Below are 25,359 nucleotides of genomic sequence, written 5' to 3'. Positions count from 1 at the left end.
TTTCTTTTGCTGTCTCCTCCTCTCATCTTCCCCTTACTGTTGGGGTTCCTCAAGGATCAATCCTAGGCCCCCTTCTCTTTTCCTTGTATACTACCCCTATTGGACAAACGATCAGTAAATTTGGTTTCCAGTACCATCTCTATGCTGATGACACCCAATTATACACCTCTACTCTTGACATCACGCCTGCATTATTACAAAACACCAGTGACTGTCTTACCACTGTCTCCAACATCATGTCCTCCCTCTATCTGAAACTTAACCTGTCAAAAATTGAACTCCTTGGGTTTCCTCCCTCTACTAACCTACCTATCCCTGACATTCCCATTTCTGCGTGTGGTTCTACCATTATTTCCCAGCAACATGCCTGCTGTCTTGGGGTCATACTTGATTCAGAGGTTTCATTCACCCCCCACATCCGATCACTGGCTCGTTCTTGTTATCTGCACCTCAAAAACATTTCTAGAATTCGACCTTTTCTTACTTTTGACTCTGCAAAAACTCTTACTGTTGCTCTTATTCATTCTCGTCTGGACAATTGTAACTCTCTACTAGTCGGTCTCCCTCTTACCAAACACTCCTGAAAATCTCCTGCCTCATCTCAGTCTACCACCCTACCCGGGCCCTCTGTTCTGCTAATGACCTAAGATTAACATTCTCAATAATCAGAACCTCCCACTCCCGTCTCAAAGACTTCTCACGTGCTGTGCCAATTCTTTGGAATGCCCTACCCAAGAAAATTTGATTAATCCCCAATACCCACAGTTTTAAGTACACCCTAAAAATGCATTTCTTCAGACTGGCCTACCACCTCAACACATTTATTTACCTGTCCCTGTGTTGTCCTTTCAAAACTTTCTTCATAACCAGGTTCACCGGATCATGTTCTCACACGTTTTATGCATTTAATAGCCCTCTGTGTCTGTACTTTTACATATCCTGGCTGATAACCCGTTCATGCAGCATTAGATGAAAACCTGATTTCTTACATTATGGCTGGTCAGAACAATGAAAACAATTGTTACCATCCACCTTTCGTGTCTCCCCTAAGTTCTCATAGATTGTAAGCTTGCAAGCAGGGCCCTCATTCCTCTTGGTATCTATTGATTTATGTGATTATTATTATGCTGTAATGTCTTTTATTGTCTATACAAGTCACCTCTAAAATGTAAAGTGCTGTGGAATATGTTGGCGCTATAGAAATAAAATTATTATTATTATTATCATTGTTCTGTTCAGCAGATGTATATACAGTGGGTACAGAAAGTATTCAGACCCCTTTAAATTTTTCACTCTTTGCTTCATTGCAGCCATTTGGAAAATTCAAAAAAGTTCATTTTTCTTCTCATTAATGTACACTTTGCACCCCATCTTGACTGAAAATAAACAGAAATATAGAAACTTATGCACATTTATTAAAAAAGAAAAACTGAAATATCACAAGGTCATAAGTATTCAGACCCTTTGCTCAGTATTGAGTAGAAGCACCCTTTTAACTAGTACAGTCATGAGTCTTCTTGGGAATGATGCAACAAGTTTTTCACACCTGAATTTGGGGATCCTCTGGCATTCTTCCTTGCAAATCCTCTCCAGTTCCATCTGGCTGGATGATGAACGTTGGTGGACAGCCATTTTCAGGTCTCTCAATTTGGTTTAGGTCAGAGATCTGGCTGGGCCAATCAAGAATGGTCACAGAGTTGTTCTGAAGCCACTTCTTTGTTATTTTAGCTGTGTGCTTCGGGTTATTGTCTTGTTGGAAGGTGAACCTTTGGCCAATTCTGAGGTCTAGAGGACTCTGGAAGAGGTTTTCTTCCAGGATCTTTCTGTACTTGGCCGCATTCATGTTTCCTTCAATGGCAACCAGTCGTCCTGTCCCTGCAGTTGAAAAACACCCCCATAGCATGATGCTGCCACTACCATGTTTCCCTGTTGGGATTGTATTGGGCAGGTGATGAGCAGTGCCTGGTTTTCTCCACACATACTGCCTAAAATTATCACCAAAAAGGTCTACCTTCATCTCATCAGACCAGAGAATCTTATTTCTCTTATTCTGGGAGTCCTTCATGTGTTTTTTAGCAAACTCTATGCGGGCTTTCATGTCATGCACTGAGGAGAAGCTTCCATCGGGCCACTTTACCATAAAGGCCCGACTGGTGGAGGGCTGCAGTGATAGTAGACTTTGTGGAACTTTCTCCCATCTCCCTACTGCATCTCTGGAGCTCAGCCACAGTGATCTTGGGGTTCTTCTTTACCTCTTTTACCAAGGCTCTTCTTCCATGATTGCTCAGTTTGGCTGAACGGCCAGGTCTAGGAAGACTTCTGGTGGTCCCAAAGTTCTTCCATTTAAGGATTATGGAGGCCACTGTGCTCTTAGGAACATTGAGTACTGCAGAAATTCTGCTGTAACCTTGACCAGATCTGTCTCTGAGCTCCTTGGCCAGTTCCTTTGACCTCATGATTCTCATTTGGTCTGATATGCACTGTGAGCTGGGAGGTCTTATATAGACAGGTGTGTGCCTTTCCAAATAAAGTCCTATAAATTTAATATATTTAATTAAACACAGCTGGACTCCAATGAAGGAGTAGAACCATCTCAAGGAGGATCACAAGGAAATGGACAGCATGTGACTTAAATATGAGTGTCTGAACAAAGTGTCTAAATACTTATGACCATGTAATATTTCAGTTTTTCTTTTTTAATAAATATGCAAAAATGTCTACATTTTGGTTTTTTTTAAAGTCAAGATGGGGTGCAAAGTGTACATTAATGAGAAAAAAATGAACTTTTTTTGAATTTGCTAAATGGCTGCAATGAAACAAAAAGTGAAAAAATTTAAGGGGTCTGAATACTTTCTGTACCAACTGTAGGATCATGTTTCAATACAAATTTTTGTCTAACATGCTCAGAAGTGAATTTTTGTACACTTCAATCATAAACATATTAGCTAATATTTTATCACACAGCATACTTTGCAAGCAGTACATTTTTAGCATTGAAAAGTAGAACCCAGTGTTATGAAGACCATCCCTGTACTTGTGACCGCAGATAGGTCATACTCAAAAACAGAGGGAAAGTAAGCTCTATCATTTCAAAGAATTTGAAAATAGGTGGTTTGATACATAGTAGGAGAACTAGTAGAGGTCACATAACAAATTTTGGCAAAGAGTTGGGGGTCACATAAGGATAATTGACGGAGCGCTAAGAACAGCTTGGGAATGCATTGCTTAGCACAATAATTAGCTATATAAGCTTTAGAATGCATTAATTAGTTTTAAAGAGGTTTTCCCATCTCACACATTTATGGCATGCTTGTTCTGCAATCTTTGGAGATCCCATAATAGTAAATCAAGAGAGTTTCGCACAAACATCCAACTCTTCATTCCTGGCGTTGTAAGATGTCGCCCCGATTACAAAATACCGTAGATAGTGGTAACCATGTTTAAGATGAGATGTCCATCACTGCTTCTTTATGATGAGAGGTCCTTAAATGTTTGAGATGGGAATGCTCCTTCAAGCACCAAAGCATAAAAAGTTTGAAAAGAAAACAAGTTTTTGGCACAACATTTTAATTTATGAACAGTAAATAAAGAAAATGAAAAGACACATATGCTCATGTACAACGCACTGAAACAAAACATTCAAAATTGGAATGAGTGTACATTTTTCAGGGCTCAAAAATAGTATTTTGACTGCTTTTAAGCAAATTTTTATATATAACACATTTTATAGACTAAATTATATTTTAACCCTTAAAAGAATGCCACTCATTTTTTTTTTTAATTCTGGCAATATAAAATTACCAAATATATTCACCTCTTGACAATGCTTTGTAATAGTTCTTATACAGGCTAGTACAATCCTTACATGTATGCATTTCTTTAGCTTTGCTCTTCAGCTGTCAAGGCTTCTTGATAATTCCAGAAAAGCCTCTCCATGCAGGTGATATGATCTTTTGCCTAGATAGTGATACTATTGTATAATAATGTCTTATAATTTCATGTACCTACAAAAACACATTTGCAAACTGTCATATGTTAAAGCTCACATGATTGGGGTCATCAAATCATTCCCATAAGCATGTGGGACGTAAAGATACCAAATTAATGAAAAAAAATATTCTACTATTATCCATGATCTGTACGAGCATTGTATCATTTTAGAGGGAATGTTATTTAATTTGGAAATCTATGATAACTGCCTTCAAAGGGAATCTGTCAGCAGGTTATTGTTTTGTAATCTGACGGCAGCACAAGGTAGGGATAGAGACCCTGACTCCAGTGATGTATTACTTATTTACTGGCTGCAGCAGTTGTGATAAAATCACAGTTTTCTCTGCTGCAGATATAGCAGATCTCAGTAGTTGATCTGTATATACACTAACCCACACCACAGCTTTTTGTGTACATTGTATAGTGACATAGAACTGCTCATCAGTGCTGGGGGAATAGTTGGACTAGGATGCACGAGGCTAGTTGTCCTCTAGCGATAACCTCCTGTTGATAAAACATTGATTGTATAGAAACAGCAAAACACAGTCCAGTAAGTGACATATCGCTGGAATCAGGGTCTCTGCTCCTACATTATGGTGCTCTCATATTACATAGCAAAAACCTGCTGACAGATTCCCTTTAACCTAAACATATTTCCATATCAAACTGGTAAAAAGTAAAATATTTGGGAGGGTTTCCAAAAATATAAAATAGCAAATGTATCTGATATATAATTTTCCATATAGAAAAATTGAAAGTTTAATTTGCAGCATGCTATAAAGAAGTTAGTTATTGAAGAGCTTGAGAAATAGTTTATTAGGAAAAATACTAAATGGTCAATAAATTTAGGCTCATCTGAGGGTTATTCAATGACAAACCAAAAGAGTATTGAAAAATGTATGTTTATTAGTCATAACATTTATGCCTAATAAATAACATTGAAAAAGTTATTATTTATCCAAAATGGCCTTTTCATCCCAATGTCAACCACTGCTTGTCTCCCTTCTGTCTAACTTGCTTTCTCCTGCCTGTTGTCAAGAGTAATCCATCTCAAGCAGCAGAGATGCTGAGATAATTTACAGGAAGTGACAGACAACTTTTTTTTTCTTCTCATTCTTCTCCGGTCAAACTTTGTCTAACTTAACAGAGAAATCGTCTTTCAGCTCAGGGCAGGCATAGCTCTGAACAATGACGTGAGCAATTCATGCTGGAAAGTGAAGAAAAAAATCTTCAGCTCCTATTATGCTGGCAGAATGATGGTGAAGAGGAGCCACTGAACTAAAAAAGGTGGATGGCAAGTTATAGAAAAATTACACTTGGGCATGTAAGACTTTACCAAAAGCAATTTTAGCCATTCCTATATTCGTACTTTGGTTGAAATGACGGATATGATTTAAGTAGAACATGACATGTATTAAGTTCTTCCCTGCTCTTTCTAATCCAGCGGGCAGTCCTAGTCTGTGATTTCTATATTCATACTAATGGTTGTCAATCACTGATTAATTTTGCCCACATAACTCGTAAACCCCAAATTAGCACAGATTTATATGAGTAAATCATAAATCAAGCTTAAACTTTTTTCCCCACAAATCAATCTACTCAGCACGGATCTATAACCCGCAGAGAGAATGCCATGAATAATTTTAAAAAAATTAAAGGAATTTATAAATTAAATATTTCCTAGCAAGAAATTCATCCTGAATGAATAATACAAATAAAATATTAGAAATAATTATATTATCTTGTTTATCTTTCCCCACATGATAAATATTAAAGACATTATTAAAAAATATATATTTCGTTATCATTATCAGTATAACATATCACAGTAAAATGATGGGTTTCCGAACATGCTCGATCAATATTGTTTCACTTCAACCCGATCAACAAAGGCAATGTCAAAGAAGCTAAGACAGCTTCTATTAAGTTAAAAGGGTTAAAAGGGCAGGGAATCTCATGCTGATTAACTGAAAGGAAGGCTGTTTCCTTACTAAAGATCTTGGGGTAGAAATTAATTGATTCCATCAGCCCATGAGAATGAATCATATTAATATATTGCTATAAATTGGGATTTAGAAGCCAGAGACGCTTTTTTACAATGGAATACATGAGCCATTTTAACCCGTTGCGATGTCACATTATCAAAACACTTGCAAAAAACGTGATTTCTTGATCAACACCTGCCATGTGTTTTAGAAAAAAAGTAAAACTTCCCTAGCAGTCTTAATATGGTGGCAAGACATTCGAATCCAAAAAAGTAACCAATGACAAAAAAGAATTTACATCCAAGAATTAATGAAAAGATTCCAACAGCGACATTCCAATTAGAGCATGATTCTTCTCCTCTTCTCTATAGTTCAGAACATCAGTTTCAGTCTTGTGCCTTTTTTCTTAGTAAGTCCTGTTTCACCAGCTATAAGCTTTCCATGGTTCATAAATGGTTGTTTTTGGAAAGGTACGCTATAAGCGCTACAGCCACGCCAACATATATTCCTGTTCCTATGGTAATGGACAATACTGCTAAGAAGAGTGCCCTCCGGGAACTGGAACTTGCTTGATGGAAGTCACCTTTAGCTACAGCTTTGTTTGTCTGAAATTTGAAAAAAACAACAATTCAAATTAGTTGATATTACATGGATATAAAGGCTACAAGTGATGTAAGACCATGATTCACTAACAATCCTAGAACAATGACGATCTTGATGAAGGGGCATGTTGGGGTCAGGTGCTCCTGATTTATTAAGAGATGCATGCCTCCTAATAAATCCGGCACTTCTGACAAGTGGCAGGCACCTCAGTCTTCCTCGACACAAATCATACTCTAGTCTTAGACTGGAGTAAGATTTTGGATGTAAGGCACTCCACCGCACGGCAGGATTTCGAAAATCTGTGGCACTATGACCCCCATCCCTAACCAGTTCATTCCATTTTGACTTGCATTAAATGCCAAAATATTTTTGCAACTTTTCTAAGTGATTTTCATTTTCATTCAGTAGCCTCTTTAATGGAACCTCTTTGATGGACTAGGGATTAAGATTCTTCCCACAAGCAGTTACTTGTGACCCACTATAAGCTATCATGCATTTTTGACATCACTGTTATACAAATATGTACTATAGCAATACATCATGCATTACATGAAACAAACCAAATGCTGACCAGATGGCTTTATGTGGACATACAAGTGGAAGCCATAGTCCAATAGAATCATGTGCAGACCTTTCATTTCCTACTATCCAGTAGGATTATGATCAAATGATGGCCAGTGGTCAATACTTTCCATTGCTGCCATATCAATTAGTTTATACAGATTTCGATAGATGCAGCTTTCAGTGAGATAAAACATTGTCCTGTCTGTTTAGAAGCATGTTTTATCTAACAGAAAGAATCAGCTGTGATCCCCTGCTGTCCTGTCTGTATACTCTTTTGCTTCTTCCCCTGCCCAGGATCTGTGGTATGATCAGACCATGTTCCTGTTCGGTCAGACACGGCCATTACACAGTACACAGCAGGGGCACATTTATAAGATCATCTCAGCACAGGAACATTTTTTTATAACTAGTGATCAGCGAATATACTCGTTACTCGAGATTTCCCAAGCATGCTTGGGGGTCCTCCGATTATTTTTTACTGCTCAGTGATTTAGTTTTCATCGCCTCAGCTGAATGATTTACAGCTATTAGTCAGGCTAAGTACATGTGGGGGTTGCCTGGTTGCTAGGGAATCCCCACATGTACTTATGCTGGCTAACAGATGTAAATCATCCAGCTGTGGCGAAGAAAACTAAATCTCCGAGCACCAAAAAATACTCGGAGGACACCCGAGCGTGCTCGGGAAATCTCGAGTAACGAGTATATTCGCTCATCACTATTTATAACACATCCAATTGTGGAGCTTATTATTATTCCAAGATCTAATAATTAAAATGTACTTTGTTCATGGCACAACTCCTTAAACTCAGTGCAAATTCATTGGGATTTGTAAAATTAAAATTATGCAATTGGATTATTTCTATGTTATTGTATAAAAAGATTTGTGCAATATGATTTGTAATATATTTGTAAGAATTTCTAGCTGCAGACATTTTAGTGTGTGGTTATTCTGTACGTCTACTTTTCTGCTTTTAGTAAATCTCTGACCAAAGGACCTCTTTATATTATTCATACCAGATTACGTCTAGTTGTGTTGTGTAACTTCAGCGAGCAGCCCAATTGATTTTATATAAAAACCCAGAAGTTGCAGCTGAAAATAAAATGCGTGATCACATTGTAAACAAACATGAAATGTTACTAAGTCGATTAACAGGCATATTCTTGGCAGACGACAAAGAAAGCAATTTAATCCAATACAGCATGTAATGTTATATGAAGTAACTACAGTTAGGTCCATATATATTTGGACAGAGACAACATTTTTCTTATTTTGGTTATAGACATTACCACAATGAATTTTAAACAAAACAATTCAGATGCAGTTGAAGTTCAGACTTTCAGCTTTCATTTGAGGGTATCCACATTAAAATTGGATGAAGGGTTTAGGAGTTTCAGCTCCTTAACATGTGCCACCCTGTTTTTAAAGGGACCAAAAGTAATTGGACAATTGACTCCAAGGCTATTTCATGGACAGGTGTTGCTAATCCCTTCGTTATGTCATTCTCAATTAAGCAGATAAAAGGTCTGGAGTTGATTTGAAGTGTGGTGCTTGCATTTGGAAGGTTTTGCTGTGAAGTAAACATGCGGTCAAAGGAGCTCTCCATGCAGGTGAAACAAGCCATCCTTAAGCTGCGAAAACAGAAAAAACCCATCCGAGAAATTGCTACAATATTAGGAGTGGCAAAATATACAGTTTGGTACATCCTGAGAAAGAAAGAAAGCACTGGTGAACTCATCAATGCAAAAAGACCTGGGCGCCCACGGAAGACAACAGTGGTGGATGATCGCAGAATAATCTCCATGGTGAAGAGAAACCCCTTCACAACAGCCAACCAAGTGAACAACACTCTCCAGGAGGTAGGCGTATCAATATCCAAATCTACCATAAAGAGAAGACTGCATGAAAGTAAATACAGAGGGTTCACTGCACGGTGCAAGCCACTCATAAGCATCAAGAATAAAAAGGCTAGACTGGAATTTGCTAAAAAACATCTAAAAAAGCCAGCACAGTTCTGGAAGAACATTTTTTGGACAGATGAAACCAAGATCAACCTCTACCAGAATGATGGAAAGAGAAAAGTATGGCGAAGGCGTGGTACAGCTCATGATCCAAAGCATACCACATCATCTGTAAAACACGGCGGAGGCAGTGTGATGGCTTGGGCATGCATGGCTGCCAGTGGTACTGGGTCACTAGTGTTTATTGATGATGTGACACAGGACAAAAGCAGCCGAATGAATTCTGAGGTATTCAGAGCCATACTGTGTGCTCAGATCCAGCCAAATGCAGCCAAACTGATTGGTCGTCGTTTCATACTACAGATGGACAATGACCCAAAACATAAAGCCAAAGAAACCCAGGAGTTTATTAAAGCAAAGAAGTGGAATATCCCTGAATAGCCAAGTCAGTCACCTGATCTCAACCCAATTGAGCATGCATTTCACTTGTTAAAGACTAAACTTCAGACAGAAAGGCCCACAAACAAACAGCAACTGAAAACCACCGCAGTGAAGGCCTGGCAGAGCATCAAAAAGGAGGAAACACAGAGTCTGGTGATGTCCATGAGTTCAAGACTTCAGGCAGTAATTGCCAACAAAGGGTTTTCAACCAAGCACTAAAAATAAACATTTTATTTAAAATTATTGAATCGGTCCAATTACTTTTGGTCCCTTTAAAAACAGGGTGGCACATGTTAAGAAGCTGAAACTTCTAAACCCTTCATCCAATTTTAATGTGGATACCCTTAAATGACAGCTGAAAGTCTGAACTTCAACTGCATCTGAATTGTTTTGTTTAAAATTCATTGTGGTAATGTCTATAACCAAAATAAGAAAAATGTTGTCTCTGTCCAAATATATATGGACCTAACTGTATGTGTTTAACTAGTCACAATGAGTACTTGGAGACATGTATGTCCTTGTTACCTTGTTAATTACTATCTTTATGAAAATCTTTTTCCATGATATTTTATAGTTTACCCTGAATTAGAATATCAATGTATTTACATTTTATTATTGTTTTTTGTTTCTTATTAATTTCTACTAGTAATACATACAATTTTTGGTAGTTTATATTTTTAGGGTCAATCAAGCCAGACATGTCACTCGAAGCAAGGATCACCAAGCCAAGCCTTGCCTACTTTGTACGCATCGTACGAAGAGCGTATTCACTGGAAAAGGACATCATGGTTGGAAGAATAGAAGGAACGAGGTGAAAAGAAAGAACATTAACCCGATTATCAGTTAACAGTAACCCGACATTATACAATCAAGAAAACGATAGAGAAGACGCTGGTGGAGCTATATAGGCATGCAGAATATCGATCTTCCTACAGAGTATTCAACCATTAAGTCACCATGGCTCAAGATTGAGCTGAAGGCCTTTGTTATTATTATTATTATTAATATTAATGATTATAATATTTTGGGCAGTGGCGTATCCAGGGGGGGCAGCCAGGGCATGTGCCCCGGGCGCAGCCGACAGGGGGGCGCCAGCGGACCGCCTGATGATGCGGCGGTCCAAGGAGGCTCCCCGTCGGTGGCATTCTGCTGCTCCCACAGTCTGAGATAATCCTGTTCTCTGAGCCGGCTGTCAAATTGACAGCTGGCTCAGAGAAAGTGCTGGGCGGTGGGCGCCGTAGTCAAATCCCAAGGTGTACAGCGACGCCGCGGCTGTGCCGCCGCTGTCGCTAGTACCCTTGGCTTCAGCTTGCCTGGCTGTTGTGAATGTGTGACAGTGATCCCTTCTGACGACCGCTGAGGTGCCGCAGCGCTGACCGCTGCTGGCACTTCCGCATCAGTGAAGCGCCAGCAGCGGTGACGTCACTCTCTCTTCACAGACTCACACAGACACAGCAGGGCAGGTGTCGGTGAAGCACAGGCTGCTGCGTTGCAGTGTGGTAAGTGTGCTCCAGCTCCAGGCCTCGGGGACCGGCTGGGTAATGGAGCTGAAGACACCTACCGAACTTAGATTAGAATCTGATAATGTTTGATATTTAAGGGGGCTGGTTAGGTTGGGGGGTTGGTCGGCTATATGGAGCCTGCAGCCAGGATAGGGAGGGAGCAGGGGCAACAGTGTGTGTGTGTATATATAAATATAGAGGTGAGAGGTGCTGTGTGTGTGTTGTGCGTGTGTGTATATAGGTGAGAGGTGCTGTGTGTGTGTTGTGCGTGTGTGTATATAGGTGAGAGGTGCTGTGTGTGTGTTGTGTGTGTATATAGGTGAGATGTGCTGTGTGTGTGTTGTGTGTGTGTATATAAGTGAGAGGTGCTGTGTATGTGTTGTGCGTGTGTGTATATAAGTGAGAGGTGCTGTGTGTGTGTTGTGCGTGTGTGTATATAGGTGAGAGGTGCTGTGTGTGTGTTGTGCATGTGTGTATATAGGTGAGAGGTGCTGTGTGTGTGTTGTGCGTGTGTGTATATAGGTGAGAGGTGCTGTGTGTGTTGTGCATGTGTGCATATAGGTGAGAGGTGCTGTGTGTGTGTTGTGCGTGTGTGTATATAAGTGAGAGGTGCTGTGTGTGTGTTGTGCGTGTGTGTATATAGGTGAGAGGTGTGTGTGTGTGCATGCGTACCGCTGCAGGTGAATGTGCAGAGATGTAAACGGTTTTGTGTGTGCGTACGGGGAGGAGAGGTGAGGGCAATGATGGGGCTGATGGGGAGAGGGCAATAATTGGAATGGAGGGGGAGGAGGAGATGATGGATGTGGTGGAATGGGCAATGTTGGAGGTGGAATGGGCAATGATGGGGGTGGGGGGAGGAAATGATGGAGGTGGTGGAATGGGCAATGATGGGGAGAGGCAATGATGGAGGGAGAAATTGGAATGCACAAAGATGGTGGTGGGGAGGAGGAAATCATGGAGGTGGTGGAAAGGGCAATAATGAGGGGGGGAAGAAATGATGGAGGTGGTAGAATGGACAAGGATGGTGGTGGTGGAAAGCACACTGATGATAGTGGAGGGGGAGAAAATGATGGAGGTGGTCGAATGGGCAAGTATGGTGATGTGGTGATGGCAGCGGAAAGGACAATGATGATGGTGGTGGAAAGGGCCAAGATGGGGATGGTGGGGGAAGAGAAAATGATGGGTATGGTGGAAAAGACAAAGGAGGAAATGATGGAGGTGGTGGAATGGGCAATGATGGGAGTGCTGGGGAAGGAGGAAATGATGGAGGTTGTGGAATGGGAGGGGAATGAATGGGAGGTTGTGGAATGAGAAGGGAGGGGAATAGTGTGATGAGACAGTCTGGGGGGAGAAAAATGAGTGGGAACAGAATAGAATCTGAGCAGTGGGGGTGTAGCATGGGAGGACAGTGTAAGGGCACATCCAGGAGCAGACAGTATACCAAGGAGGGGGAGTGTGATGAGAGAGTACAGTATAAATACTGGGCCCTATAGGGGGACACAGTATGAGAGGACAGTGTGAAGAGGGGGCCGGTATGGAAAGGAGAGGTCAGTGTGAAGAGCGTGTACCATAAGAGGGACAGTGTGGGGGTCATATTTTGTGCAGACAATATAGTGAGGGGCAATGTTCTATACAGGAGCATTATAATTACACTTGTATCTTTAAGGGCATCATGTGGAGATTTTCTGCAAAAGAGCGGAGAAGATGGAGGTCTGCAGAGACGAGCTGTGGATGAGAAAACTCATCATGGGATCTGGACAAGATGAAGAAAGGAAGGAGAATGACTCCAGAGACGACTTCATCTATAAGGTACCTGGATGTAAATGTTATTTGTGATACTGACTAACTCTCATGTTTTTATTTATGTTAGGCTTAGGAGCATTAAAGGGGATGTCCAGGTTTGTGATGGGTCTGCAGTCATTCTTTGTGACTGCAGACTTCTGAGTTCTCACAGTGCGCACTGCACGCTGTCAGGATTCTCTCGTGCTGGCGATTTACATACATGCGGTCACGTGCTGACTAGACATGTGTGGCCTCAATGAAAATGAACTGAGCGAGGCCGGGCACGTCTAGTCGGAATGTGGTCAGAGGTATACAAATCACATGCTTGTGCTGATATGACTGTCCACCAGCAAGGGAGAATCCTAAAAGTGTGCAGTACATGCGTTGTGAGAATTCAGAAGCTGAGATGTCAGGATTCAGCTCTGCAGGTTCCAGTAGTCGTCACATGGACACTTCACTCATATGTGACTTTCACACTTATGGTCTGGTGACAACGAGCTTCTCTTCTGCTTCTCTGTTTTTCACTGAACATTGAGAGCATTTGGGAGAGAGGCTCGCCGGTACATGAATAAGTGTGAAAATCACATATTCCTGGGGGGGGGGGGGGGGGGGGTTGGGGGGCGCCAAAATGAATTCTTGCCCCGGGTGCCAGAACTCCTAGATACACCTCTGATTTTGGGGATTATATTTATTATTTCTGTGATCATCATAATTTCTTCTAATATCTCACATAAAATAAGAAGTATAATTGGTAACATTATTCTCAGGATATATTTTTATTCTTATTGTCAGTCACTTTGATTGCTTATTATAAACATTACCTGAGGGTCTGGACTAAGCAATAAAAAAATGATATACAAGTGCTTCTCACAAAATTAGAATATCATCAAAAAGTTAATTTATTTCAGTTCTTCAATACAAAAAGTGAATCTTATATACAGCTCTAGCAAAAAATTAAGAGACCACTGCAAAATGTTCAGTTTGTCTGATTTTTCTCCTTATAGGTAAATTTTTGAGTAAAACGTAAATTGTTCATTTATTATATAAACTACTGACAACATGTCTCCGAATTTCCAAGCAATAAATTTTGTATTTTTATTCTGGAAAGGATAAATGGTCCAAATAAAAAAAACAACCAGTGTTTTCAGACCTCAAATAATGAAAAGAAAACAAGTTTGTAATCGTTTAGAAACAACAATACTAATGTTTTAACTCAGGGAGAGTTCAGAAATCAATATTTTGTGGAATAACCATGATTTTTAATCATAGCTTTTATGCGTCTTGGCATGCTTGCCACCAGTCTTTCACAATGTAAGCAGTTCTTCTTTGTTTGATGGCTTGTGACTATCCATCATCCTCTTGATTGCATTCCAGAGGTTTTCAATGAAATTCAGGTCTGGAGATTGGGCTGGCCATGACAGGGTTTTGATGTGGTGGTCTCTTAATTTTTGCCAGAGCTGTATTATATAGAGTCATTACAAACAGAGTGATCTATTTCAAGTGTTTATGTCTGTTAATGTTGATGACTATGGCTTATAGCCAATGAAAATTCAACAATTTAACAGAATAGATTAGAATTATAAAAATTGAGTGGGGACCCCATATTTTTCTTAGCCAGCTGAGAAAAAGCCAACATCTTGGGGCTGATGTTTATATTCTGGGGTGTAAGTGATAAACATAGAGCTTCCCACGCTATTAACATCAGTGAACAGCTGTCTACTTAGCATTTACTGGCTATTAACAAGAGGTGATCCCCCTAAAAAATTATGTGGGATGCCCCTGTTTCTAATAACCAGCAAAGGCTAGTCAGACAGCTGTGGGCTGATATTAATATCATAGGAAGGTGCCATGGATATTGGACCCCTCCCAGACTAAGAACATCTGCCCTCAGCTGCCCCAGAAATGTTGCATCCAGTAGATGCACCAATTCTGGCTCTTAGTCTTGGCTCTTCCCACTTGCCCTGGTGCAGTGGCAAGTGGAGTAATAGTATTGGGGTTGATGTCAGCTTTGTAATGTCAGCTGACATCAATACCAGGCGTTAGTATTGGAGAAATAGTAGAAATTGCCCACAACTAACCCCGTTTTGGAAACTACACCCCTAAAGGATTTTATCCAAGGTATAGGACCCTGGTGCCCAAGTCCCCACTCCGCATGTTTGCCGGCTGGTTAACAGTCAAAAAACATGTGGGGATTGCCTGTGTATTTAACTTTTGAAAAAAAACTCAACCCTTAGCACACCTCTAACAGTTGGCCCAACCCTAACGGCAAAGAATGAAAAAAATTAAAATTATAAATAAAATAAAAAATCTGAATAAGAAGATGAGGGTGGTAATTTACTAATTATTGGCTTCTGATCACTTGATCAAGTGATCAGGGACTGGAAAATCCTGCCTGATTGATAGATTTTTGGACTCTATGGGGCGCTCTACCCTTATTCCTGATCATTGTTTTAAAACGGCAATGAGGGAATAAGGCCACTTAGCGGCCGCCATTTAATGCGTATCGTAAGGGGTTAAAGAAGAACTTATTATTGAATAAATGTGTGCATATATGCATGTAATGTAGTGTGTGTGTTAATATGCACACCTACCGCCGCGCTCCCCCTTGTTCACGACAGTCTTTTAAATTTTGTCACCATTCTGCAGATTGTGCTCTACGTTACTTGGAAGTGACTTTTACAATATAAGCCATGGGATGCATCAGAACGCAACATCATAGGCTTTCACTGTAAAAGACTTCCAGCTTATGCATAGAGTATTGAATGTTCCAGATAGTCTTGCAGTGACGTCACTTAGAAGAGTGGAAGAACAGCAGTGGACTTTGGAGAAAGCAATAGGTGAGTGTATAAACACACTCACGCTACCATACAAGCATCTACTGTATACACACATTTAATCAATAAAAAAGTTAGTGGGAGAGTTTGTTTAAAAATTCAGAAGAGCATACACAATTATGATTTTGTAAGCTTATGTAAAGCCTTCACTTGGTTTATAAAAAAAATATATCATTAAAGTGTTTTTCCCATGAATCAAAGTTCATTTTAATCAATAGATGTTAGGTGTCGAGTTCCCTTGGGATTGAGTTCTGAGACTCCTTGCTTGCGCTCTTTTGTGCGGTACCGCGGCCCTGTGACGCAACAGGGTTCGCTTTCTTCATACAGGGTGAAGTTAACCCATGTGTGAATCCATTTTGTACTGCCATATAGTCCGTCATTACTCAGCAGCAGGTTCCATCTCTGCACGGTGGACCCCAGGCCGAGAACTTACCTTATTCTATCTATCTTATTATTTGGTGCGTTCCGCTAGCCCTAACTATAGATCTTGGAATAATAATAATTTCTACAATTGGATGTGTTTAAACTAAAATGTTCCTGTGCTGAGATAATCTTATAAAGATGTCCCTGCTGTGTACTGTGTAATGGCCGTGTCTTACTGTGCAGAAACATGGTCTGATCTCACCACAGCTCCTGGGCAGGGAAGGAAAGAGTATACAGACATTACAGCTGGGGATCACATTCTTTTTGTGAGGTAAAACATTTCCCTACCTGTTTTTAAGCAATGTTTTACATCAAAGAAAGAAATATTTTCTGATCCCCTGCTGTAATGTTTGAATACTCTCCCCCCCAGGAGCTGTGGTATGATCAGACCATGTTCCTCCATGGTCAGACACAGCCATTACACAGTACACAGCAGGGGCACATTTATAAGATTTTCTCCACAGAGGGACATTTTATTTAAACACATCTAATTGTGGAAATTATTATTATTCCAAGATCTGTTGATTACAATGAAAACACAAAAATAAGAGTGAGATTTTTGTTGCTTGTAAATAGATGAGTTACATGACAAAAAAAGTTAATTTCACAGACAGCTTATTGAAAACAATACATTATAGTAAAAGGCCATTTTACAGAACAAACTGGAAACAGGATGTTTATGACCATCATATAGAGCAATGTTCCCCAACTCCGATCCTCAAGAGCCACAAACAGGTCATGTTTTCAGGATTACCTTAGTATTGCACAGGTGATTGAATTATTGCCTGTGCAGGTGATGCAATTATCACCTGTGCAATACTAAGGAAATCCTGAAAACATGACCTGTTGGTGGCTCTTGAGGACTGGAGTTGGGGAACACTGATATAGAGAATTTGAACTCACAGTTGTGATTTAGAAATATGCAGCGGTAGTATAGCACTGTAAATCGTGTGGCCTTCCACCCTTTCAAACTCCCAACCTTCAGAATTAATTTTCTTTAATTCTGGCCCTATTTTCTTCTTTTTATTGTAAAATAAAGAGTAAAAATGAAAAAGCCAAGCACTGATCTCAAAAACCAAACCATAACTATGTAACTATGTAACTATAATGCCTGAATCTCATATATATCTTAAACAAAGCAACTGTATCATGATTTCCACTTCTTCTTATATCTGTAAGCAAGTACATCATTTTTTGGTCTATGTTTGGCATATATGCTGTAAAAGCTTCCAAAGTATGTGCTAATCATGTCCATAGAGAGTTGGTGGTGCTGTTATGGACAGTAAGGACCACGCTGTCACTTTAAGAGGCTGCACCCCTTTGTCTGGTGTGATGGAATGTTCTGCTTCTCCCCTGCAATAGTCGGTGTAATGAACTGGTCTGTGCAGAGTGCAGGTGTGGAGCTGGAGCAGCATGTGTGAGCTGAGGCTGCTGCAGAGAGGACTTTTTGTGCTGATAGCTGAAAGGGAGAAGAACTGTGCCCTGATATAGCTGCAAGAGAGCCACGAAGATACAGAGAAAGGGATTTACAGTTACCAGGAGCATCCCTAGGATCCAGAAGCAAGGAGAAGACCACACTTCACAGAGCTGACAGAAAGCCATGCACACCACTGTATTAGACTGCTGGGGGCCCCCCTGGGACTGGAGCTGATTCTCCAACATCACTGTGAGTTTATTCCTGTTTGGTGCACCTGTTAGGGCCTAGTGTAGGCTTCAATAGTCAGTACACGTGAACCGTGTGGCCTACTTAGTAAAGGCCAGGGAGGTTATATGTAGAGTAGCATCATCACTTGTTTATTGTTTACATTTGCTTGTTAGACATATTTTGAGTCTGTAATAGTTGGAGCACCGTGCTATTTTATGGAAAAGATAAAGTTTATAACTCTTGTAAATTGTCTTTTGCCATTGTATACCCCTGTTTGCATCTTCCTCATTCACTTCGTTCCTTGCCTTACAATAAATATACCCTTTGTTGTTTGCACCTCATCTTGTGTACAGTAGTCTTCCTGCACCGTGGTGGTCCCCCGGCCATCACTTCACTGTATCATGATTTCCACTTCTTCTTATATCTATAAGCAAATACATAATTTTTTGGTCTATGTTTGGCATATATGCTGTAAAAGCTTCCAAAGTATGTGCTAATCATGTCCTTAGAGAGTTGTTTTGGCTTCGGCCTGGCTAATATACGTCTTCGTTTCAATTCTCCTGTCAGTAGAGTCAAATGAAAGTTCTGTTCACATAAGAATAGTTCACTTCCGTAGAATTAATTAAAGTGGCCTGAAGCACAAAGCTCTAATGACTACAGTGGGTGGTTGGGGCTTAAGGTACCGTCACACTAAGCGACGCTGCAGCGATAGCGACAGATACATTAATTTAATGTCCCTTATTATTCAGACCCCAGAGCATAATAAATGTAAGATACATAAAAAATAATTATACTCACCTCACTGCTCAACTTTAAAGCTAATCCCACTGCCCCCTGCCCACTGTGTGATCCTTTATAATGTCATCTCATTTCCAGCACGGTGTTTATTCTGGGCCTGGGATTCCAGCTGTGAGCAAGAAGAGGAACATGAGCTGTGAACTCCAAGGTAGCTTCACACTAAGCGACGCTGCAGCGATACAGACAACGATGCCGATCGCTGCAGCGTCGTTGTTTGGTCGCTGGAGAGCTGTCACACAGACCGCTCTCCAGCAACCTACGATGCCGAGGTCCCCGGGTAACCAGGGTAAACATCGGGTTGCTAAGCGCAGGCCCGCGCTTAGTAACCCGATGTTTACCCTGGTTACCAGCGTAAAATGTAAAAAAAACAAACAGTACATACTTACATGCGTCCCCCGGCGTCCGCTTCCTGCAATGACTGAGCGCCGGCAGTAGCAGGGCACAGCGGTGACGTGTGCTTTCACTTTCACTTTACTGCGCTCAGTCAGTGTGGGAAGCGGACACCGGGGGACGCATGTAAGTATGTACCGTTTGTTTTTTTTACATTTTACGCTGGTAACCAGGGTAAACATCGGGTTACTAAGCGCGGCCCTGCGCTTAGTAACCCGATGTTTACCCTGGTTACCAGTGTAAAATATCGCTGGTATCATTGCTTTTGCTGTCAAACACGGCGATACACGGCGACCTAGCGACCAAATAAAGTTCAGACCTTCTAGCAGCGACCAGCAATTTCACAGCGGGATCCAGATCGCTGCTGTGTGTCAAATACAGCGATATCGCTACCTAGGACGCTGCAACGTCACAGATCGCTGGCTATATCGCTGCGACGTTGCTTAGTGTGACGGTACCTTTAGCCTCTTGACTTTGAAATTGGTTAGATATTTGCCAACTTAGAGGTGGTGTGATCACCCATAGGACATTCGCTTCCTTCCTACAAGGTGGTGGCTAATGGTTATTTGGCATATACAAACATCTCCAGATGCTACTTAGGAAACCTTTCACTAACGCTCTGTTGGCCAGGCAATGTTCATAGAAAAATACATATTACAATGGCTTCCACTGCCCTATGTCTTTTGCTTTGTTCTAGAAATGCCTAACTGCTTTTATATGGACAATCCCATCATTCGAGGAGCCTCAGCTCACATGACAAATCTTTCTTTGTGTTTTTTTTGGACTCAAATAGGTTTTTATTAAGAATAATATCACAGTATTCAAAGTACAATAATACAATCATTTTTTTATTTTCACAGTAACAACCCCAAACATTACGAACTTAACCCCCCTCCCATTTAGACAGCTCATACTCTTTCATTAACGTATCCTATACAATTAGGCAGATTTATATTAGCCATTATCACATACCATAACAGTGTAGACAGTACTTCCTACAGATAAAGACCCCCCAAGACCTTTCCCCTCCTATTCACCTCCTAGCCCATTTCCAGCCAAGGAATCCACAATTTGTCATACACCCCCATTTTCCCGCTTTTCTTGTAAACCCCCTTTTCCAGAGCAAGAACATGCTTCACATATTTAAGAAATCTTTCTCTGTGTTATTCAGTGCAGTGGGTTATGACTGGTGGATTAAGGCAGCTGTAAGAGAAGTCTAGAAAGGGGTTAACAGAAGAACAGAGTCTGTATATTCCTTTCCCTCACTTCTTCTGCTTCCACGGGACCCTTTTGGCTCTTCTACCACCACCAAGAGCTACAATGTTTAGGGGTGTTTGGATTTTTGAGCATGATGCTAGTCTGTGTCAGGAAAGGGATGGATATTTCACATATAAATGCAGATGTATATATTAGGCTTCTTTCACATTTCCGTCGGTACGGGGCCATCACAAACAGTCGGCCCGACGTACCGACGGACGTTGTGCACAATTGTGCACAATGTGGGCAGCGGATGCAGACTTACGACGCATCCGCTGCCCATTGTGAGTTCCGGGGAGGAGGCGGAGTTCCGGCCGCGCATGCGCGGTCGGAACTGGCGGATTTGACAGACGAAAAAACGTTGCATTGAACGTTTTTTCGTCTCAACGGACCGCAAAAACACGACGCATCCGTCGCACGACGGATGCAACGTGTGTCCATCCGGCGCAATCCGTCGTTAGTTCAAGTCAATGGCAAAAAAACGGATCCTGAGGGCACATTTGCAGGATCCTTTTTTTGCCATAACCACGGATTGCGACGGCCCCCAGAAGACAGAAATGTGAAAGAAGCCTTAGGAGTCATTGCAACCTCTCCATTTTGACGGATGCTCTGACATGTACTCAGACAAGTACTGAGGAAGAAATCCCCCTCATTTACAAAGTGCAGATTTTCATTATTGAAAACATATTTTAAACTTTTACAGATCTTTATATTTTGGAAGTAAAATATGGTGGCTCACAATGAATGATGGATAGTGGACATCCTAAAAATAGTAATAAATTGATACCCAAAGTATAGTAGAGAATTTTACAAGTGCATACATTTCATTTTCTCAAAACTGGGAAACCTCTTTAATGAATAAGAGAATAGTTGCCATAGGTAATCCTGCAATGAAAACTGTGTAGATATCTGATAAGTCTTCATAAAAGCATAGAATAGAATATGTTCAGGTAATGATTAAATAATAGCACTGGAAAAATAAACTATAATAATATTTTAAAAAAATATGTATTTCCTTCACGTTTTCTTTTCTCTTTCCCACCATGAACCAACCACACAATAATGCATGGCATTGCTCTAGATTTGTGCAAGGTATTTCTGTAAACTCAGAGGCAGACTCTGAATCTTTATGCAATATTCAGAACAATTCAATTTCTATCATATTTAGCTTGTTTCCCATTACTATGCCACCTCTTAGCAAGTTGTAACATGATATTACATTTTGCCTCATTTGCACAGTCTCTTCATTCCTTTTCATCTTTCTACTGTCCAATTTGTATCCGTTAGACCATTTCTTTGAATAAAACATCATTGCTTGTTTTCTTGATAACTATACTAATATATATATATTGAAATATAGGGAACATATAAAAAAGCGGAAAATACAAAGTCTTGCACAGAATAAATTAACACATTACGTTCAGATTAACATAGTTTGTTGTGCCTATTTAATAAGAGCTACTACATAGGCAGAAATTCATCAGAAGCCCCATGCAGAAAGGAGATTTATAAAACCAAGAGCCAATGAAAAAATGAAGTTGTTGCTTTTACTTTAACGAAGAAAAACTGGATCCTATATTCTAGATGTGGCCTTACAAGTGATTTATAGAGGGGCAATAACTAGTGATGACCGAACATGCTTGGATAAGGTGTTATCTGAGCATGTTAATGTGCTAACCAAGTGTCTTCTTCGTGCTCGAAAAATATGTTAGAGTTCCCGCGACTGCAAGTCTCCCGGCTGTTCGACACCTACAACACATGCAGGGATTGTCTGTTTGTATAACAGCCATAAGACATGCAGGTGCGTGGACTCAAACATATTTTTCGAGCACGCCGAAGACACTTGTTTTGCACACGCACATGCGCTGACAACACCTTATCCGAGGACGTTCTCCCAAGATTTTCTCTCACTTTTTATACACCCTAAAATCATGTTTGCTTTTACAGCTGCTGCTTGACATTGAGTACTGCTGCTCAGCTCACTTGTAACCAGTTTCTCTTACAATTTTTGCATAAATGCTTCATTTACCTTGGGTTGAACATATGGGATTAAGGACTCACCACTGAGAGTTTGTGCTGTTTACAATGGAAAATATAACCTTAACCTAGAGAAATTATTATCCCAGAATTATGTATTATTCCATATCATTGTATCATTTATGGAGACCAATATATGAAAGCCCTAGCAAAAATAAGTGAATATATTTTCTGCTGATTTTGTTCCATTCATTTTCAATTTACAGTAAATCAATAGCTTGGATATCGCCATGAAAATCTAGAACTCTGCCCGTAAGTCAAGATTTCTTTAAAATATATTTTTACTGTTTGAGAATTGATGTCAAGTGTCAAGGAAAAGCCAAGATATAAAAAATAACACATCATGCATATTAATGATATGAAATGGCTTAAAATTCTTTAATCAGGATGGCAATGATGCTAAAAAAAATCCCTACCGATGCCGAGTTCATGCTAAAATGCATTATAAATAAATAATTCTCTGTCACATAGGACAAAATCATGTAGTGTAGAGGTGACTGAGGCACTTAAAAGACTGCATAAAATATTCCATTAGCATTATAGCACTGAGAACATTTCCTATTACTTCTCAAGTAATATAATCAAATTCTGTGATACAAAAGCCACTGGTGACAATAAGGTCATTTAAGCTGCTGCTTTGTGAAAACATAATATTTTCTCTAAGGTAAATGTTAAAACCTGCCTTTATATTACATAATATTTTATTATCAATGTGTATATTTGACTTAAAGGTCTTAGAATAACCTTTAAGTCATATTAAAAAAAATAATAAAGTGGTAAGCTCAAGATAATAATAAAAAACACTTAAACTAAGGAAATAATTACCAGTAAGCAAATAAATAAATACAAAGCTTAAGCTCATATCATATTTTAGGTAAACACCTGGCTCCCCTACTGATCAGTAGTTACACAGCTCCATTCAATGTGAAGCAGTTGCTGCCGGGCACTGCAGATATGTTCCTATTTAAGAGAATAGGAGCTGATCTGCAGTTCTCGTCAGCTGTTGTACATTGAACAGAGCTGTCCTGTTGGGTTATGTTTGGATCCGGTCACCGCTGTGTTACAAATGACCGCTAAATTATCTGATGATATGACCTATTCCAAGGATATGGTTATATGCCTGGACGATCCCTTTAAACACAGTAACTCAAACAACCTCTCTAAAATCAAATCTTTGGATTAGCACTAGTTACTTACTACTGGCCATAAATGGCTATTTTTTCCATCCAGACACAAATCTTGATTACATTTTTCATCATTCCCAGAGAACACATATATACCATGTACACGTAACCCCCCTACTTGCCTAAGATATCAATTCTCTGCTGGAATTCCTGCCTTTATTTTGACTGATATTCTGTAGACTTCGACAACTTCAAGCACATGACGAAAATTTACCAATACGAACAAGCAATAAACATAAAGTCACTAAACCTAATTGACAATCCAGCACTGCCTCCAACAGAGATGTCTAGAACCTCTTACCCATTTCCTTGACCTCTTGAGTCTACTTCATATTCCTTAGAGATTAAAAACTAATAAAGTCAGAACTCCTATCTACAGTATGCTGGAAACATTTGTCAGTTTACTGTACTTCTTTCCCGTTCCCCACTGAGATTTGTAATTGTTATAATGTGTTCAATTAATATTGTGATTGGAAGTTGATGGTACTATATAAAAAAAAGTCAAAAATCTGTCAATATTTCTTGGATTTCTAAGCATGAAATCTAGTACGCTTTATAATTATATGCTAACCATACTTGCCATATCTAAATTAGTAAAGACTGGGAATTCTGCATTTGATGAGATGAGAATAATACTATAACTGCACTTTTGGGTTTTGCAGGGCTGGATTTTTTAGAAAAGTCTGTGTGGACTTTTTCTTCTACTCTCGAGTATTTTCGCAACAGAATTGTCTTGCCTAGAGTTTCTTTTAAGATAGGAGATCACTGCTATGACCGCTACTTTTTGTCAGTGGTGACCCTATAAATGTCCTAATACTTAATAGAGGACTTCCAGCAAATAAACAAATACAAAAAAACAACAGAAACAATAAAAAACAAAATTATAACAGTAAAAAGATGCAAAAGAGGAGAAGATGAAGGAAAAAAAATCTTCTCCAGTCTGTCAGTCCATGGAGATCAGACTGCACTCAGATAAGATTTGTTTTCCACAGTCTCCATGCGATCCTAATATCCAATCAAAATCAGACATGTGCATGTCAACTGTTCATGTAGGAATGCTCAAACCTGACACCCATAATGTGGTGGTGCACCACAACAAACTGAAACTCATGGCCATGGGGCTTTCCTTAGATACGTTCATGTGTACCCTTGTCATTTTGATTACACTCATGTATGTTGAAATCTAAAATTGAAGTGATAGAAAAAAAATCCTTGAATTTTGTCACACCTGATCATGGGTTGTATCAGGTATCACAGCTCTATTGAAGTGAATGATCAGCAATACAAAAATAACCTTTCGACGGGTGTAGTGCAGTTTTTGGAAACCCTGGACAACTCTTTAAAAATTAATGCTCAACCTTTTTACCTTGAATTTGTAAGTAAACATATATAGAGTTTGTACAAATGATGACAAATTACTAAATAAATTATTACATGTAAAACTATTTTTCAACCCATAAAAAAACATAATTCTTTAATATAAATAGGTTCTATAGAATATGAAAACATATATCCGGTATACAACTCTACCGCTAAACTAAATACACCAATGTGAACTGACATATAGAATATAGTTAGAAGAGGATGCTACTTTTTCAATACGATATTTACATGAAGTTGTCAAAAGCAAACTTTGTCATCTTCATAATCAAATAAACTATATTTACATTACGTGACCCCTAAATGTATATCTGTTGTCTCTAGAGATGAGTGGATCTGGCAAAATTTGAATTAACCTGTTGATGTGGATTTTACTGAGAAATTCAATTTCCAAAGTTATTCTACATTAATTTAATGTCCCTTATTATTCAGACCCCAGAGCATAATAAATGTAAGATACATAAAAAATAATTATACTCACCTCACTGCTCAACTTTAAAGCTAATCCCACTGCCCCCTGCCCACTGTGTGATCCTTTATAATGTCATCTCATTTCCAGCACGGTACCGCTCTCCAGCAACCTAC

The 25,359-nt window shown here is 39.7% G+C and overlaps 1 protein-coding gene across 3 annotated transcripts in view; it reads right to left on the bottom strand.

Annotated features, from left to right (window-relative positions):
• Positions 1–4,876: 4,876 nt before the first annotated feature.
• SYNDIG1 (synapse differentiation inducing 1) overlaps positions 4,877–25,359 on the bottom strand; it is a 475,803-nt gene continuing 455,320 nt past the window's right edge. For 2 of the 3 annotated variants that reach the window (XM_077282843.1, XM_077282842.1), the window contains one exon: positions 4,877–6,580. In XM_077282843.1, coding sequence (XP_077138958.1) covers positions 6,422–6,580 — 159 coding nt within the window. In that variant the 3' untranslated portion in view covers positions 4,877–6,421. The remainder of the gene's footprint in view (positions 6,581–25,359) is intronic. The other variant, XM_077282845.1, reaches the window with a different exon arrangement.

This window comes from Ranitomeya variabilis, chromosome 2 (assembly GCF_051348905.1).
Source record: "Ranitomeya variabilis isolate aRanVar5 chromosome 2, aRanVar5.hap1, whole genome shotgun sequence".
Taxonomy (NCBI): domain Eukaryota; kingdom Metazoa; phylum Chordata; class Amphibia; order Anura; family Dendrobatidae; genus Ranitomeya; species Ranitomeya variabilis.
This window is presented reverse-complemented; position numbering and strand designations above follow the sequence as displayed.